The 19,556-nt window shown below is 32.6% G+C and overlaps 3 protein-coding genes across 4 annotated transcripts; all 3 read left to right on the forward strand.

Moving 5' to 3' along the window:
* The first annotated feature begins 8,203 nt into the window (after positions 1-8,203).
* LOC145560043 (uncharacterized) lies at positions 8,204-10,423 on the forward strand. 2 transcript variants are annotated; one of them, XM_081621299.1, is made up of 3 exons: positions 8,204-8,394; positions 9,335-9,394; positions 10,030-10,423. In XM_081621299.1, exons 1-3 carry the CDS (start codon positions 8,323-8,325, stop codon positions 10,225-10,227), a joined length of 330 nt encoding a protein of 109 aa, XP_081477425.1. In that variant the 5' UTR covers positions 8,204-8,322; the 3' UTR covers positions 10,228-10,423. The 2 variants fall into 2 exon arrangements, with proteins under 2 accessions (XP_081477425.1, XP_081477426.1); XM_081621300.1 differs by having other exon boundaries at positions 9,341-9,394.
* Positions 10,424-11,623: 1,200 nt separating this feature from the next.
* Positions 11,624-16,938, forward strand: LOC145560044 (nuclear pore complex protein NUP35-like). The gene is made up of 4 exons (XM_081621301.1): positions 11,624-11,875; positions 12,676-13,275; positions 13,378-13,489; positions 16,355-16,938. Exons 2-4 carry the CDS (start codon positions 12,704-12,706, stop codon positions 16,658-16,660), a joined length of 990 nt encoding a protein of 329 aa, XP_081477427.1. The 5' UTR covers positions 11,624-11,875; positions 12,676-12,703; the 3' UTR covers positions 16,661-16,938.
* A 1,247-nt stretch (positions 16,939-18,185) lies between these two features.
* On the forward strand, positions 18,186-19,413 carry LOC145557874 (CASP-like protein 3A1). The gene is made up of 3 exons (XM_081619052.1): positions 18,186-18,469; positions 18,669-18,804; positions 18,966-19,413. Exons 1-3 carry the CDS (start codon positions 18,186-18,188, stop codon positions 19,179-19,181), a joined length of 636 nt encoding a protein of 211 aa, XP_081475178.1. The 3' UTR covers positions 19,182-19,413.
* Positions 19,414-19,556: the final 143 nt, after the last annotated feature.

A 19,556-nucleotide genomic window follows, 5' to 3' on the forward strand; every position in this document is an offset into this window, starting at 1 on the left:
TATAAATCATTCAGTGTAATCTATTTGTAGTTTTATAATATATATTATGCTGCGTTGATCATAGAATTAATTTACAAAATAATAGCTTTAGTTGCCTAGCTATTTTGCGAATTATATCCATTATTTAAAGTATTGTATCATACATCTTATAATATTATTACCAAATAATAATTTTGTTAGGAGGTTTTTTACACAACAACTAATCAACTACTCACCTTTTAACCCAAAAAAAGCATGCATTGCCTCATGTTAATTTAATTCAATCGTATTTCATACATACTCATTGGAAATTATAGTACATTACTCATTTAATTTTATTTTGGGGGATCGAAGATTCATAAGTAATATTGTATATTAACATGCATGTTAGTAATTGTATTTGAGCTGATAAATAGTGTGACATCTTTGAAATTCAAATGAATGAAATAGCGATATATTCCTTTACACACGTATAATGTTAGTACATACCTTACATACTAGAGATATTATCTTGAATATATATAATCATTATTTTCTTAAAAGGATAAGGTTCAATTCACGTATAAATTAGGGCCGTCCTCTCTCAACACTACATACATAACGCATAAATGCATCACGAGTATATTATGTATAGACAATGCAAAGACAGACAAGCTAGCTAAGATCAAATAAAAACATATATGCATATACTACTACATTGTTGGATCAGAAATTCAGAATGGTACAATGTCAAGTACATTGCATTGTACATATTGGTGATAAATATCGACCCACAAAAAAATAAATAAAAAGACAAAATAAAATTATATATGTGCATGGACAGAGGATGACCTACGTACATGTGAAACCAAGACATGCATGTGGGGGCGAAGGAACCTGGCACATGCGCTACGTGAGTGCATGACTTAGCTGTGTCATCAGATTTATGTCCTTTTTTTTTTTTTTTTAATTTTTTTTTTTTAATTTTTTACTCCGTATTATTATTATCTTCATATTCCAAATAATAATACTCCTAAAAAATTTTAAATTAAATTTCCTAAATTTGATATTCTGTATGAGGCATTTTAGGAAAGATTGTATATTATAATATGTACAGTACTTTGTCAATTCTATCAATAAGCTTTACTCTACTCACTTTATTTAAATAAAATTTTTGACAAATTATAACTAGGATAAATTCAGTAAAACCAAATGTTTTTAACGAGAACATCAAAGTCCTGACTAATCGAACATAAAGTAATATAAGTAACCAAATATGCATAATAGATAAATGGATAAAAGGTCAGTGAATCTTAGTAATTTATCAAGAACATTGAAAAAAAAACCTCAACTCTATGATAATTGTAAAATTCATCTTGACGATATTTGTCTCACAAAATTCAAATGCATATAAATAACAAAGAACTGTTAAAAATAGATGAAGTAAAAAAAGGTTCGGTTAGATTATATATGATAATAAAACCATCAAAATTTAACCTTTTTTATATTATTATTTTTTGTGTATATCTGTTTTACGCTATGTATAATAATTATTTTAAAATAAGATAATTTATCCAAAACGAGCCATGGCTCAGTGTCCTTTGTCTAGGGATCTTTCCATGTTATTTGGTATGAAAATCAAATGATTCTTGTCCCCTCTTGCTCCCATTACTCACCCCCTCTTTCCTCCACCTTAATTTTCTGACAAACTTATAGACTTTATAGTAAAAATTAATTTTATCCATTTGTTTTTATACACGGTAATCCTCCTTTAATCTTTAATTAATTTAATTAATCATATTATAATCTTCTGTAATTTTCTGTCAAAACATTAGTCATTATATTATTATACTATACGTTATGCCATCAATTATTACTGTAGAGGACAATTTCATGATTGCTGATCATATATATTAATTTTGACAGCAGAAGGTATTATTGCTGTCAATTCACATGCATATATTTGTAAGCGAGTAAGTGAAATGGTCTTCCATTAAACTTAACCACTAATTACTTTTTTTTTAATACTATATAGTTATCATATGGGTCATTATCATATATTAACTTGGTAATTAAATGGATCGCGGATTAGATTAGGGGTAGACATTAGTGACCCATTTTGGTTAGTACTCCACTTTCATTAGGTGATTTGTCTCCAACCATAATTTGCAATTAGTTGAAGTTGAATAAACTCATTAGTCAAGGTTTCTTAGGTGCACATGCATATACTACATACTAACTTAAATTATATTTTTACTTGTGCTCTCTCTATCCCTATTTCATCGTTCTATTCGAGATATTTTGAGAAATTAATAAATAGAAACGGAGGGAACGAAGTAGTTTAACCCAAATTATAACTATTGGTGTCCAAGAATAATTTGAGAAGTGAAATTGTACTATTTATATGTTAGTACATGAAGTCAACTATGGTCCATTTCTAACACTTTGCTAAATTAAAGTTTGGGTGATATCAATTTTTGATTAGTAAAAACAGCTGGAAGTTTTAGGTTCAAGTCTTTACTTGTAAGGAAACCAACTAACCTTTTGTGGAAAACTATTTGAGGACTTATTTGGGAATGAAATGTATTTTATGCATGTTATTGAAGAAAAGCCACTTTTTAATTTTAAACCAATTCACCTTATTATAAGTTGGAGGAAGAAAACAATATGTAACAGAGGAAGAAAACAATATGTAATGGATTAGACATTTTTCCTCTCTACTTTATATCAAATCGTTGTAAATAATATGTAACGGAGGTAATACATAAAACAAGCTAAGCCTACACTAACTCAGATACTAGAAGAGAATATACATTTTTTTTAATGACCTTGAATATAGGGCTTAACCATCAAACCTAGATTGGCCCGTTTATCCCTAAAAATGTTTGGGCTGATTCCCTGTTATTGGCCCGTAGTCCAACCCATATTGCGGACAAAAACCTCAATTTTGACCCAGCCTGGCCCGGCCCGGCCCAGCCATTTGATAGACTCTAATCATGTGTGCGGATTGGAAGTGAGGATGATGTTGACCATGAAAGCTTAATTAAGAGCCTAAGAAATTTCCATTCTTTTTTAGCTTAAAAGGGTTTGAAACGTAGATTAAGGGTGCTCCGAATGAACTAAGTTAAAGCTATTACTAAGGTATTTCCATTCAAAAATCATTAAACGGAGAGAGGATAATCAGTTCATTATTTAGTACTCTGTGGTATTATAAGAGGGTTATTATGTACATTGTATATCATTACATTACACTATCAACATTGCATAAAAATGTGATAATTATTGTATGACATGTATGTAATGCTTATTGAAATTATTCCACTAAGTGCGTGAAGAATTTAGATTTTTAATCACTATAGAATAACAAAGATTTTTTTTGCAAAATGATTGGGATTTGGAAGTTGTAACCACACTAGAAATATACCTAAAGGTCGTTACTTTCTAGCCTAAACTCCCATGGTTAGTTACATTATTAGTCAAATTAGACCAAAATGCATCATTACCTAATAATTATGTTAATTAAATAATAAAACACTTGCTAAACTAAGGTACTAAGCATTATTAGTCCAAAATTATTTTGGTCAAAGCATTCGAGTTGGAAAAAAAATCTTCAAATGTAAAGTCAATCATAGAGTCAAATCAGCTCCAAGTAGGCATTCCTATGTGCTCTAATTCATTCTTCCCAAACAATATTAATTAGGCTCATAACACAAAATCATACATATTACCAAACATCTTAGGCACGAATATGTATATAATTAACTATATATTATATAATTAAGGTAACATAAAGTATGGTTTTAAAATATAAAATTAATGTGATAATTGGTAAGTGTACGAGGAGAGTAAGGTGAAGTTGCTAACTACTACTACGACCGTACTATTCTTAGGCTGGGTGGGCACATGGCTAGACCTATAGACACAGCCCATGTCTCTCTGTGATTATTCTTAGGAACCAGCTTGCTTAGCATTAGCATTGTAATTAAATTAATCAATTTTGATTTCATGCATTCTTAATTAATTAACCTAATTCTTCCCTCAAAAAAAAAATAAAAAATTAACCTAATTAATTAGTACTTAGGCTTCCTATGTTTGAAAAGTTTATCATTTTCATATTAAAGGGATGAAAGACTATAATTAAATTGCATGTGAATGTAGTAGTATGGAGAAATTGTGGTGGTAGAGTTGGTCAAGGGGCTGCAAAGAGGCTAAAACCGGTTCATATTTTCGGGCTTTTGCTTGGGTTAAGTCGGGTTTTGTATGGCTGTTAACCGGGTTGTGGGTCAAAGGAGAAGGGTAACTCGAATTTTCGGTTTTTTGGGCTAATTCTAGCTAGATGGGTCTCAAGCCTAAATTTAATTTGGGTTGAGTTGAACCTTTAAAGTGGTGTTCTTTTTTTTATTTTCACCTTACAAAAGTACTTGGTGTGTTTTTCTTTAAAGAAGCTATAAACTTATTAAGTTGTATTTGTACTTCATATGAATTAGTATACTTTAGCATATGTTAATCAAAGAGCTAATAGGAGTATGTAATATTACAAAAATAATATAATCATATAATATGGAAATATCCATAAATAGTATGTAATACTTCTTCATACCTGTAATAATTTAATTATTACTCAATACCATCTCTAGAAATCTAGAATTAAATTAATAAGACATGTATATAATAGAAAAATCTAGTTGGTCTTGTAACACCTGGAGACTTCCATTGCTAAATATGAATGTCATGATCATCATAGTCACAGTGGAGGATCCATAAATTTATAAATGGGTTTCAAAAAAAACTTTCAACTTAATCATCCCAACGTACGGAGTACAAATTAAAGTATTAAATTGTCAATAACGTATCACCAAAAATTACAAATTGTTTTTAATAACATAAAATAAATAATAGGGTTTGTACGTACTCATGAAAAAGATCCATGATTATTTATAACGGAAAGCAAAGCAACACATAATTTAAAAGAAATTACAATTGTTCTTGTCTATTTTAATTTCTTGGTCTGGAAGCGCAATATATTAACTCTATGAAAGAAACCAAACAATTGTTTATAAATGATCATCTATTTTTTGAGCAAATGATCATCTATATTATTTCGTACCTTATAAAAATGCTCTTTCTATTTTCTATACTTGCGGTTACCACAAGAAGAATTATCACCAACTTGATAAGCAAATAAACTTGTTGGTGCTCTTGAATATTTGATACGAGTACTTCTTTGTTTCAGACTTTAAGGTGGAAAGAGAAATTAGAAAATTGTATGGGTGTTTGAGACTTTGAGTTGGAGAGAGAAAATTAGAAAGTGGTCAAATAGATTTTTTGTTAAATTAAAAGAATTTCATTTCTTTCCCCTAATTGCTTACCTCACGTGAGTGATTAAGATTTGAAAAAAAAAAAAAAAATAAATTAAATAGCTGTCATATTTTCACGTGAAGAAGCATGAAGGTAGGAAGTAAAGAAGTTATGTGTTTGTCAATTTATGAGATAAAGATATTTGGAATGGAAGTCCAAATTTTTGGGCTTTTATTTTTGAAAACGGTTTTTTTTTTTTAAAAAAAATGGGAATGTAGGGTGCTCCCTATGTGGGCTAAATAGGTCCGCCATTAATTGCACAGTCGATGCACAAATTGCACAATGCCTTCAATCAATAGTTCAAGCTATACTTACTTGCTTAAAAGTTTAATTGTTGTTCTTATATCAACCCTTTCTGGCACTTGGTGGTCATTTCATGAGATACCCCGTTATTCCTACCATGCGTTAATGAGGTCATCAAATTGAACCATTCGCTCTGATACCATTTGTTCGGTGTTACACAAATTAAGTCTTCGTTATCATCCAAAATTTCAATTAAGGTTTTCTCTCAATTCGACTGTCAATAAAAGAAGTAACTCACGAGATAGCTGTTACATTAAGACCCCGATAATTTCTACACATTTGATAAATCTCCATTTTAAAGATTGTAATACCCCTTATTTTCATATGTATTTTCTAAATAATTAATTAGGAATTATTTTATAAATTATTTTATAAAAAGAGTATTTTAGTAAATTTATTATTTGAAGCCAAAATTATATTTGAATTTTGGCGCCAAAAGTATTTTGAAATCTATTCATTATTTTGGATAAGATTTATTATCTATTAATCTTATTTTAAAATCCGGATTATTTATATATTTCAGATAGTTTAATTAAAGCAAAATTATATTAAATGGCTGAAAATTCCCATTTATTTAGCTAGGAAATTCGGATTTTTTATGTATAGAAAATCTGATTTTCTTAGTTAATTATTGGTGAATAATTGGTATTTAATTAACTAATTATTTAATTAATTAATTAATATTATTTACACAATTATTTTATTCTTTAAAAGTGAGCAAAAATCTTCCTAAATACTACTAAGGGAATCCGAAATTCTGAGCTATGAAAAGCTCAAGATTTTAGGCCATCTTGAATTATTTTGGGGGAAATTATTTTGGTAAATTGTATATTTAATTATCTCCCAAAATCTCTTATTTTCCTTAATTCTATTTTTTTTATCTTCTTAATATTTGATCATCATATTTTCTTGCCTTTTATTCCTCTTGATTATTCCCCAAGTAATTCCAATTGCCATAATATTTTTCATGACTATACACTTTCCTTATTTTTATTATGCATTATCACTAGGGGTGAGCAAACTGGGTACCCGATCAAAATTTTAGGACCCGGACTTGGAATTGGTTGGAACAGGGTCCTATAATTCAGATCCGGAATTGGAATTGGTTCAACTGGGTCCTAAAATTTAGGAATTGGTATTGGAACCACCGGGTACCGATTCCGGTTCCGGGTACCCACTTATGTATGTAATTGTTAAATATAATACAAATTATAATTCTTATTTTAGTTAGGTTCATTTTTAGCGTTTAATACTTATATTTTTATTTGCATGAAGCTATTTGTATTTATGTTAGGTATTAATATTACTTTTTTAATTTACAAATTAGATACATTCAACATATTTTTATTATTTAAAATTTATTTAGTTTAGCATATATTAGATAATTGGGTACCCAACCGGTTCCGGTTCCAAAAAGTTGAGAATTAGAATTGGTTATAACCGGGTCCTTAATTTATTACCCGGAATTGGAACCACCGAGTCCAATTCTGGTTCCTGACCTGCCGGTTCAATTCCTAACTGATTCCGGTTCCAATTCCGCATTTGGAGTCACGAGAATGGTTTCACCTAGATTAGGAAATGTTGGTCTTTATGTTTATTTTGAGTACTCATGACTATAGTTATTATTTATGGTTTATTATTAATAAAAGAAGAATATTGAAGTTTTCCGCTACAAAGTATAGGTTTTGTTTAGTAAGTTTTGAGTAGCCTTGCGTAGTCACGCGGCGGTAATACGCCCAATTCTATCTTTTCGGTATAATTATACATACGTATTATACTGATATTTCTGTAGAGGGAGATTTGGGGGTGTTACACATGATCAAACATCAAGTAGTATTAGTGTATCGATCACCACGTTACATAGATTTATTGTCCATTCTTTGACTATAGGCCAATTTTAGGTTACACGTTATCCTATAATTTGGTCTTTATTAGGGCTACACCCAAAGGCCCAACACTCTATCATAACTTCCCCAATCACCCCCTTTCCCAACTAACACTAGGATTCAATCTCCTACCACCCGAGGTATCACTTGACCCGTCTGTACCTCTTCTGTTTTTAATTATACTATTGTTCCTTACTTGATATTTTATTTTGAAGATCGTTGTCAAAGTAGGAACAATATTTTGAGGAGGGAATGAACGAATAACTATTAAAATATCTAGATAGGTAATTTTTTTTTTTTTTAAAAAAAAAAAAAAAGTATGTTACATATTCCACAAAAATTAGCATTACAGCTAATTTGGTTGCAAGAAGAGGCTATAAATGTAACCACACATAGAGATATAGTTGAAAAATAAAAAAGTTAAACAGCTGGTGAAAATGCCTTGTGAAGTTGATATAGTTCTATAACATAAAAATCAACCAATTACCTTAGCTTTTTGCACAAAATAATCATACATGTTAGGGCACGAGATGCGAATGAACACAGTACACCTTAGGTTATCTTCTTATTGGTTGTAAGTCCTTCTCTTTATTAAGTCAAACTAAAATCTCGTGAACTTTGTAGAAATATAGAACTTTACAAATTATATAATATATATGACACACCTAAGTAATTTATGTACTCCCTATATAAGCTAAGGAATTTGAAGAAAGCTTGTTATTATATGTAGCTCTTTGAAAGGTGGTGTTTTTTTAACTATACAAACAATCAACTAGTTGCTTAATAAGTACTTATTGTCGTTGTCGTTGTCGTTGTTATGGCTTGTGTGCCTTGTGCCATTGAAATGGAGCCTAAGACCTTGAGTCCAGTACAGATTAACCATGTTAAGGTAATTTTCTTCTCTCCTGAATTTAGTATTGAAGATAACAAGTGATTAATAAATATTCCTATATATGTTTTTTGTTAATTTTTTGCAACATATATTTAAAGAGTGTATATTAAGCTACATTGTTTTAATTTCAATATGCATGTAGGTATAGCATACAATCAATATAATTTTTTTTTTTTGGACACTATGACTTAAAACAATTTTGGGTTTTATTTATTTACTTCACTACTTATTGAGGCAATTACTTTGATTTCACAAATTGTATTAATTACAGAGTTTGTGTAGTAGGTTAAAATTTAACATATATAATTATACACATTATATGCAACAATTACAAACTTTTTCTAGTTGACAGAGTGGTTGTACTTGTTTAATTGTTGCTTCAATATTAAATTAACTCAAACTATAATATTCATGACTAACTAGGTTATTGGTCCATTTTATACACGGGCTTTTATAATAAAGCTAGAAAAAAATACAATGTGATGAAATGACTATTAGGCTGAGATAAAATGTTAAGTATTACGGAGTATCAATTGTGTTATCATGGGATTTTAAAAGACCGTAAGTTTTAAGTCATAATATGTTAAATCTCTTCTAATCTAATCCTTTAAAAATAACAATAATGTGTGTTAGAGTGTAAAAAAGGAGAAAGGAAATGGAATGATATCAAAGGATATGGCAATATTGGCAAATCGATATAAGGTTGTTTTTATAAACCACGTATAAATAATGTGAGACCGTATCTTTATACCTACTTTTTTTTTGACAGGATTTTCTTCTTATCTTTATACCTACTTACTTGTGATGGTTTCCGATATATGTATACTTTTACTTATCTCTTCATTATTCATTATTGTAATTTATTTTAATAATGATAGAAATTTCCTAATGTTTATCTCTCAATGTAAGTATACTGAGGAAATTTTTTATGTCGTAGGAACAGGCAGTAGCAATACAAAATTTGGAGCCAGAAATCGCCTCAGAAGTCTTCATTCAGGTAAAGCCCATAAATATTAAACGTATTTTTATTAAAACTTCTTCGATTTTCTTGTTTTTAATTGGGCAGCCCAAATAAGGCCCAGTTATGCATGCTGAACGACTGAACGTATTTCTGCTAAATTGAATTGGGCCAATAGTTAGTCTTGTGGGCTGTTAGTCATTACCTTCCAAACTTCAACTTATCACATATTATGTGCTATATTTGAATATTTTATATCAAAAGTTACACATAATATGTAATAGAGGTAGTAATAAAAATGTCTACTCTAGGTGTTTAGCAATTCCCTTGGAGGTTTGGAGTAGGGGGAAATTGGAGATCCTACTTGCTTGGGGTAAGAATCGAACCTCTTTCACAGGGAGGAAGGAAAACCTCTAACAAACTAGGCTAACCTTGATTCTCATCTAACAATAGTAGTTGTTTCACTTATTTGCGACATGCTTTAATTGTACTATACTAGTATACTATGAGTACTAGTTAGAATTGTCAAAGTCGATGACAAGATATGACATTAACTCAATAAGTGTAAGCTGTTTAACTATTAATTGTACTCCGTAATTTTATAATTTCTCTTGTTAGCAAAAACTCAATATGATTTTATTTTTTAACTTTAGCAATTGATTATTGTGTTGCAGGGATTGAGGGAGGGAATGGAGCAAATTGGTGAAGTAAATGATAATATAATCGGAGTTGATGCTACTAGTAACGTTGATGAATGCATCAAGGAAGAAAAGAATAAAATAGAAAAGTCACACCATTGCTTATGCAACACTCCTCTAATTCAGTCCCCTGATGAAGTTAGGCAAAAGGAGCCTGTTACTGCTCCTTTTTAGTCTTCAATATTCATGTTATTAATCTTTACATAAATAGAGAGACTATAAGTGATGATATTAATAGCTACTTGCGCATCTCTTGTTAATATTCATTTATATGGTCTCTTTAGAGACATCTAATAAAATTGGAACGATACAGGAAATTCTTGTCTATGTTGACTATACATTTCAAGAAACTAATTGTGCGGCGAATATATTACAACAACTTGATATGATTTATCATATGCAAGCATATCAAGATATATGAGATATTAAGATTTCAACTTTAAGAGATGTGTCTTTGCTTTACAATAATGTATAATATATATGAATTCATGTAATTTAGTGAGGGAGTTGGTTTAATTGTACATAATGCCACTTTACTCCCATTCTCTTTGCACAAGTTAACACCAGTAGTAGAAGTGACAAATTGAATGGATAGGTGTCGATTTAATCTATCACTTGCTTTAATAAATTGGATGAAAACCCAAATTACATAGACGAGAAGTGGGTGATAATGTGATATACTAGTAAGATAGGCTTGGAATAGTGCTCCACTCCATCCATAAACCATCTATCCACCTGTTTAACAAATTATCATCTACGCAATATAATAATATGTTTTGAAGATTACTCATTTTTATCATTAAAGGAGTACAACAGACACTACCTTACTCTTCAAAATTATCTTACTCCTAAAACCTAACTCCAACTATCCAACGCTCCAAACTATTGATGAAGTTAATTTTGACAAATTTCAATTCAAATGAAATTGAAGACATTTTTAACACAATCTTCTATCTATAATCTATCTATAATTTATACTAAAGTAGCAACCGCTGATGTCATTTTCTTCCAAAGTTGTATACGTGGCGCTACCTTATGAAAAGATTTCCCGCTCAAATGCTTTTTGTTTTTTTTTTTGAAACAAAATGCTTATTAATTTTCAATAGATAGTTACTACGGAGTATTTTTTAGGTAATTAATTTAAAATAGGAATCTTTTTTTTAACATTGATTAAAAAGTATTATTAGCATTATAATTTTTTTTAGGAAAGTTATTAGCATAGTAACTGAGGTCAATAATTAAAGTGAACTTATGAACATTTTGAACTCAAAAAAAAAATAAAATAAAATGTGAAAACAAAAATCCAAAGATAAGTAACTGTGAAATCCGTGCATCGCACGCGTGAACAGTTTTTTATATGTGGTTAACCTCACCACCGTGTGACCGAGGTTACTCAATCAGGAGTTATTTGAGAGTACGGTCATGGGTACTAGGTCAAGGGTTGCTCGAGGAATAACTCGGTCAGAGATTACTCGGTTCGAATATCTCCGGCGACATAGTGGGGTTTATAAGTGGGCAATATAGTCATTATCATAAATAAAATTGAAAGCGAAAACCTTGCAAGTTGCAACCCCGCTGCACAACGCCTTTCTCCCCGCTCTCTTTACACTCCGATCAATTTGAATCCTAATTTCATCACTAACATTTCCCCCTTTCTCTCTCTTCTTCGCCGGAAAATATTGCCGACATCTCTGCAACCTCAGATTCCGACCACCGCCGCCGTATTTTCGTTGCATTCTAGCTTTACCTTCCTCTCACCTCCCTCTATAAACCCTAGTACTCTTAAACCCTAAATCTCTAACAAATCATTTTCCGCGGTTAGGTAAATTCTTCGCTATTTTACTTCTTCTCGTGATTAATTCAGTTTTTCCCTCTCAAACTAGCTTAATTTTTTCTGTTGAATTTGATTTTTTAATTGCTATTTTTTAGTTTTCAGAGTTTGTTCAATTTGATGTAGAAGTTTAATTGAATTGAAATGTTGAAACCCTTGATTTGGTGTTTTTGTTGATATATTACATTTTATGCATGTTTTTGTTTTATTAAATTGGAAGTATGGAATCTGCTTTGTAAAGCAATTGGGGGCAGTAGAAAGGAAATGCATAGGAAAATGGTGAAGTCTTTAACAATTTGTTGGAATAATTTGGGATTAGTTGGGGAAATATGTAAATATTTCTTAGCAATTTCCGCTCTTTTTCCTGCTTTGAGTTGGCAGACATTCAAATTATTACTTTGTTTCGGACCGATGTGATGATTGGAATAGTTTCTCACAAATTGGTGGAATTTTCTGATGAATTGATGATGAACCTATGTGAAATTTCTTACTATAAAACCTGTAAAATTTGTAGGACTTCGATTTGAAAATAGAGTTCTATTTCTACGAAAGGGTAGAATAGTTTTATAGATGCCCACTACTCCTTGAATAAGAAAGAGTATGATGTCTGTTTATTGTTCTTGTTTTCTCGAATTTGAATATCTGTATATTGTTAGTGAACGCTGTTGTTCCTACCGTATGCTTAGCGTCTATCTCATTTGTGTTCATAGTTCAGATTAGATGTGGTATATAGTTTTGTTCCTTACACTCACTCTATTCATTTTGTTATGTTTTGGTTTTTATTATTGCAGAGGTTTTGTTGTAAAACTATATCCGAAGATGAGTTCAACGGTGCATAGAACCCCGAAATCGGGAAGACAGTCATTGTTTTTCAATGATTTAGCTACACCTGTCTCGTCTAGGAGGGGTAAATTTTCAACCCCTGGTCAAGCAGCGGCAGTTTCTGCCCTATGGCGTGAAAATTTCGCAAGTTCTGATCTTCCGCCTCCACCAATGTTTTCTTTAGAAGACCGGTCTGATTTTACACCGGAATCTGGAATTATGGACTATCCAATGTCTCCTGAACCTAGGTCAGATCCTAGAACTCCTGTTCAGACTTCTGGCCGAGAGTTCTCAACACCTCTTAAAAGCAAATCTGAGGCTAGTACATCAATGGCTTTAACAACAAGTCAGCATAATCAACAAGGGTCCTCAGGCATGAATTGGTGGTCCCCTAGTAAAAGCACTAGTGACCAAGAAGAGAAGGGAAAAGGATCCCCTGTCGAGGGTGTTGTTCAGCCAGGAGCTTTGATTACTGTTCCTGCACCAAGGGAAGTAGCGAGGCCTGAGATGCAAAGGAGCAGTTCTCCAGCTGGTAACCTCAATGAAGAAGAATGGGTCACTGTTTATGGGTAAGTTATGACATTCATTTTGACTATTATATGTGAGCATGATGCTATTTTATAATTTATGCACCATCTCTTGACCTTTTTTTAATACAAATGTTTTAACAGATTCTCTCCCGGTGACACTAATTTAGTCTTACGGGAGTTTGAAAAGTGTGGTGTGATATTAAAGCATATTCCAGGACCAAGAAATGCTAATTGGATGCACATTCTCTATCAGGTATCCAGTTCTGGCATAACCTTTTGTTATTGCTAACTGCTAAGCATGCTTCTTTTAAGGTTCTTTTGCCTCTTCTCCTGAGTGCTGTGCTCAAGTGTCTTTAACTTGGTATCACTGTAAGCATTAGAAAAATTACTCCACTGTGCTTTAAATATGCTACATATAACTGGGCACACAAATTTAGAATAGGAGAGTGATTAAGAAAGATGAAAAGAGGGACCATGTGATGAGGAGGGATATAGGTAGAACACATTAACAAAGTTGAGAATGTAGATATATCTAAATTAGCGAATTGTAGCAATTAATAGAGAACGAAGGAAGTAATTTGTTATTGCGTTTAAAAGTTGGTGAACCCCTGCGTTTGGTTTGTGATAGAATGGATTATGTTCTGAACTGAATGGTAAGGGAAAAATTGGAACTTCATAGTTCTGTAAACAAGTCCTAGGATAATAACAATCATTTGGGGACTTTTCACTGTTTTGAGCAAACTAGTCATCCTCCTAGCCTCCCTTAATTAAACAGTGTACTTTCCTTGAATGAGTAGAATGTTTTTACTGTGACTATTTATTTATTGTCATTAATTAGTATGGTATGAAAATTGGTAGTAATTTGTAATCAATAAATAATTAAAATTACTACCTTTTTGGTAGGGGTGAGTTGTTTCAGCCCTTACAGGTGGTTGGGGGGGGGGGGTGGTTTCAGCCTTTCAGGTGAGGTGGGTGGTTTAGGGGGGGGGGGGTGGTTTCAGCCTTTCAAGTGAGGTGGGTGGTTCGGGGGGGTGGGGGTGGTTTCAGCCTTTCAGGTGAGGTGGGTGGTTTAGGGGTGGGGGTGGCTTCAAGGTGGGGTTGTGTAGTTTTGGGTGAGTGGGGTGGGTTTGAGCTGAGGTTGGGTGGTATTGGGTGTGGGAAAGGGTCACTTTAGGATATGGGCAAAGAAAATTTCCACCGTATAGAAAGTGCAATAATTAGAGGCCACCATGTATGATTTCCCAATTCTAACAGTGTTATGTTTTTGGGTAGCAAGAATGCAGTCTACTCTCTTGTGATTGGAATTTACTTCTTATGTTACTTCTGACCATGGCTGAAATTCTCTTCTACAATTAACATTCTTTGCGTTATTTACCAATACCTCAGCAACTTGGCCAAAGCCAACACACCCACTGATCTGTAGGTTTCACTTGCTGTGCTGCCTCACTGCAAGTTTCTATGTGACTTGACTGGTTTGGTCTGGTCTGGTCCAGACCTGTTCCCGAACACTGATTTCTTTCTCTCTCTCCCTTCTTCTGGTATATCAATATAAAACCCTAGAATTGGATTTTGGTTAAAAATCTTAACTGTATTAAAACTTGCTTGTTTGACTTCTTTCATAACCCTTTGACATTAACTATTGAATATATCATCCTAATTACTCCCTCACAGATGACAAACTATGTATGTTTGCACTCTTTATGAGTCTTCTTAGAAGGTTTATATATATATTTATTCTCTACTTGTACCCTATCTCACCTTTGTTCAACTTTTTGAAACTTGTTTCATTTTTAGGCATCCCAAAATATTGGCATGGTTTTAACTTTCAAATGGAAAACATTGTTTTACTTTCTGAATTTCTGCTAAGGGCCTTGTAAACAGGCAACAACACAACATAAAACGTAGGAGTAAATTAAAATATTAAATTGTGAATGCGCTAGGGTATTTTATGCATTAGAAAATTTGGTGAGGGATAACTTTGCAACAATTCCCCTTTAGTTTTAAATACTTTGAAACATTCTCTTAAGATTGTTTTCTAGTACCTTTTATAATGTCTTTAGTGAAGAAACTATCTTTGTTTCTTTATAATTACCTCTAAGCTAAATTATGACCTCATCTTACCTTTAGAGGGATTAGTCTTCAGCCTTTTTTTTTCCTTGATTGGCTAAACACTGTTAAATTGAGGTCACAGATGGACATTCTAAAGCTAAAGCTAAAAATTCATGTCAATTGAGAAGGTGCCATTAATTGTTGTTCATTTTTAAAACTTTGGAAGCAAATCTAAAAAAGAAAAAAAAAAAATTTAAGAGAGGTAATAATCGGAATGCTTTTTATTTTTATTCTTCTTCATTTTAATGACTTTGAAACACCTGCCTATTGGAATGGAGGAAATTGTTTTTATTTTTTATTTATTTATTTTTATTTATTTATTTTTAATTTTGTTATCTTGTCTTCATTTGACCTCTCCAACTCGAGTTTTTTGAGTCTCCTCTGTTCGTTGTATTTTCATTTCTCTATTGATTTTATATAGGCAATTAGTTCTGAGAACTCATATCTTGTGGTAAGACCTGTTATTGCAACTTCTTTTTAGGATCTCTGTGATTCAAGCTACCTTTGCATTATCCCGGTGTTATCATCCATTCTTTTGTAATTAAAAAAACAGTTTTCAAGGCTTTGTATTCTTTTGATTACCATTGTCTTAGCATCCTTGTCTCCCTGAGTTGCTCATTGAATGACATTTTTTTCCATGCCCCTGAAATTTTTCTTTTGGCTTTTAAGTTGGGAAAGTTATTTTTAGGGCAGTTGAAACTGTAGTTTAGTTCCCCTTGTGAGTTATTCTGTGTTGGGGTTCCTTTGTCTTGTTGGGTGAAAAAAAATCAGGCATTGGGAGATGTATTGACTAATGAACTTTTTTCTGACTGTTGATCTATGTACTTTGTTCATCCCATCTTCTCTATTTGTTAATCAACTTCTTCACTTCACATTGGTTTCCTTCAGTATCCACTAGACAATCTATGCTTCTGGTGCATTTCCTGCGTTTATTTGTATTTGTGCCCCTCATATCATGTTACTGCTAGCTTGAATGGTTAATATCTGTGCCTTTTCTACTTATTTTCAGAATCGTGCTGATGCTCGGAAAGCACTTAGCAAGAATGGATCACAAATTAATGGAGTCCTTATTGTGGGAGTGAAGCTTGTCGATCCAGGTCAGCGCCAGGCTCTTGATGAAAGGGCCAACAACCAAGGATTTATGCCTCTGCCACCTGCATCATCATCTGGTTTGAATTCTGAGCAATTCAGATCGAATTCAGCTCACCCTTACTATCTTCAAAATGGTACCAGTACAACCAAACAGTCTGGTGCAATTGCTTCCCCTGCAAAATCCGTTGTATCTAGAGTCATGGATTTAATGTTTGGTATTTAGATGTGTCCCCCAAACTCAACACAGTTTTGAGCTGCGTTCTCAGGAAATTGATGGGTGTAGTAGTTTGTATTCAAGCAGAATCTTGTTGAGAATCAATGTATGTGCTATGAGGAGCCCAGATAACAAGCAAAGAAAATATAATCTTTGTAGCCACAAAAGGCTGGATTTTGTACTGTTTATCATTCTTTCGATTCTTGAATTTGGATTGAATCAATGAAATTTTACATTTTTCAAAATGGAATGAAAATACATGAAAGCTCTACTGATAGATATGAGAAGTAATATAGCATGCCTAAATGTCTTCATTTTAAAACTTTTGTGTATACTGTATAGAGAATATGGATATGAAGAGCAGCAACCTGGCTTGACATGTCTACGAACTCTGTCGTAGGAACATGAACAACAATATTCCTACACAAACTTGTACCTGATATACAAGTAAGTTTAAAGTTTAAACCCATTTGTCGTAACAATGATCTGATTTTCTTAGCTAGTTTATGAACTACCCATAATTGATATGAAACCATCCATAAACACGTCTCCGATACGACTTTGATTAGATTTTTAATTTTGTACAGTGTGGGATTACTGTGATAAGTAAATTAAGTAAATACCTGTATTCTGTAGAGTATATACATGAACCAGTGTGCCATGAAGTCATACTGAAAAGTCACGGAATTTTTAAGGGATCTAAAAGATTGAAAAATCGTTCAAAGTTCCAACAGGTGTTGAACATGAAATTCCCTTTTGATTTGAACGTAACAAACAATCAATGAAGCATTTTGACCCAATTAAATCCCACTACACTGCTTGGTCACGAGTACTTCCATCACTTGTCCCTCTGTTCTTCCTTCGTTTTTTTTTTTTCTCTCTCTTTTGCATCTTTGTTTTCCCCATTTTGGTGAAAAAAAAATATATCATAATTTGCAAGGAATGATAGCTAGAAAGATGACAACTTTGCTTGACAAAGTACTAATTCCAAGACAAGAAGTTCAAGAAAATATACGAAGTATTCCCTTTGTTCTTTTTTATTGGTTACGTTTTGATATTTGACCTAAACAAAAGTGTGTCCATAGAAAAATAAAAAAACACATTCATCCAACCTCATTTGAAATTTGAATATTAAATTTACGGCTGTTAAAATCATTTAAACTTTTTATTAAAAACGTACATAACCTTTTGAGTAAAGACGTAGTGTTGAAAATAGCTTAAGCTAACAAGAAAACATGATCAAAGTTTAGCAAAAACAAGTCGAGTGGAATATAGATCACAAGCCAAATTTCTACCATGCGTGATAATTCCATTACCCAAACAAGTGTAGAAGTAGTGCCTCTAATATTACACCACTTGAATTTGTCCTTACAAACAAAGAAACCCCGGTAACCCAAACTCTGTCCTTACCTAAACAACCAATTCCCACATTTTCAAATTTCAAAGCTCCCTTTCTTCCTTTATAAACAGCTATTCCTAGCTCTAAATACAATCACACCATTCAAGTGAACATAAATAATTAAGTTCGACATCAATGGCGGAAGAGTGTAAGATAACAACACCACCACCAGCACTAGTGGCAGGACTAGAAATGGGGACAATGAGTGGTCCATTGGCATCACCTTCTCCGTTTTCGATTAGTCGAAAAGTGAGGCCAGCTATGGTTGATGGTGTTCATGTGATGCTACGGCTGCTTTGTTTGGTGAGTTCAATGGTGGGATTGTCTTTAATGGTTACTGCTAAACAATCGTCAACTTTATCTCTGTATGGGTTTCAGCTCCCTGTTTACTCCCACTGGTCTTTTTCTGACTCTTTTGAGTAAGTCTTCTTTTAATACTCCGTCGAATTTAGGGTTATTAAGTGTAAATACTCTGTCCGTCTCATTTTACTTGTCCCACATAACCCGTTAAAATCCAACAAACAAAAAAAAAAAGGGTCAAATGAAACAAGTAATGTGAGACAGAGGGAGTATGTAATTTGTCCTAGAAGTTTCTGAGTATTGGCTAATAATGTACAGGTATCTGGTTGGAGTTTCAGCTACAGTTGCTGCTCATTCTTTACTGCAGTTGTTGATTAGTGCGGCGAGGTTGCGAAAGAAGGCTGTTGTTATTCCCTCTCAGAAATATGCTTGGGTTATCTATGCTGGTGATCAGGTGAAAATCTAATGAAACTGTAAAATGCATCTATGTTACATTTACATGTAATATTTCTGCAAGTTAATTTGATGCAGATTATGTTTTTTGCATTTGGAACCTAATAGGGAAACAAAATTTTATTTTATACACTTACATCATGATTTTATTTTGTGAGGCAGATATTTGCATATGCAATGATGAGTGCAGGCTCAGCTGCTTCAGGGGTGACTAGCCTGAACCGAACAGGAATTCGACACACAGCTCTACCCAATTTCTGCAAGCCTCTGCACGCTTTCTGTGACCGAGTTGCTGCCTCTATTGCGTTCACCTTCCTGAGTTGCATCTTGCTCGCCGCCTCTGCTGTTCTTGATGTTATTTGGCTAACATGTTACTGACTTATTTTTACTCTTGTTAGTAGTTGCTCTTGGTTAACCGCGACTGTTATGTACTCATAAACTCAGGATTGCTAAGCTAGTGTTGTATTTTGTTAGCCAGTCCTTTTATAATTCATTACTCTAGTGATTGTTGTAAATGTTGGGAAATTGGGATTAGTATTCTCAACTGAGAAAATATGAAGCAAATAGTAGCAGTGACTGAAGCTTCTTAATCTATGAATTATTGACTAATGGAACAATATGTACTACTACTTTAACATGTTGTACCATTGATGAAAGTTATGTACTTCCTATTACAAAGGCTTGTTTTTTTTTTTTTTTTTTTTTTTTTTTTTCAAAAGAGAAATTATATTCATAAATTGTCCAATGTTATGT

The sequence above is a fragment of the Chenopodium album genome, chromosome 9 (genome assembly GCF_948465745.1).
Source record: "Chenopodium album chromosome 9, dcCheAlbu1.1, whole genome shotgun sequence".
Classification (NCBI taxonomy): Eukaryota; Viridiplantae; Streptophyta; class Magnoliopsida; order Caryophyllales; family Amaranthaceae; genus Chenopodium; species Chenopodium album.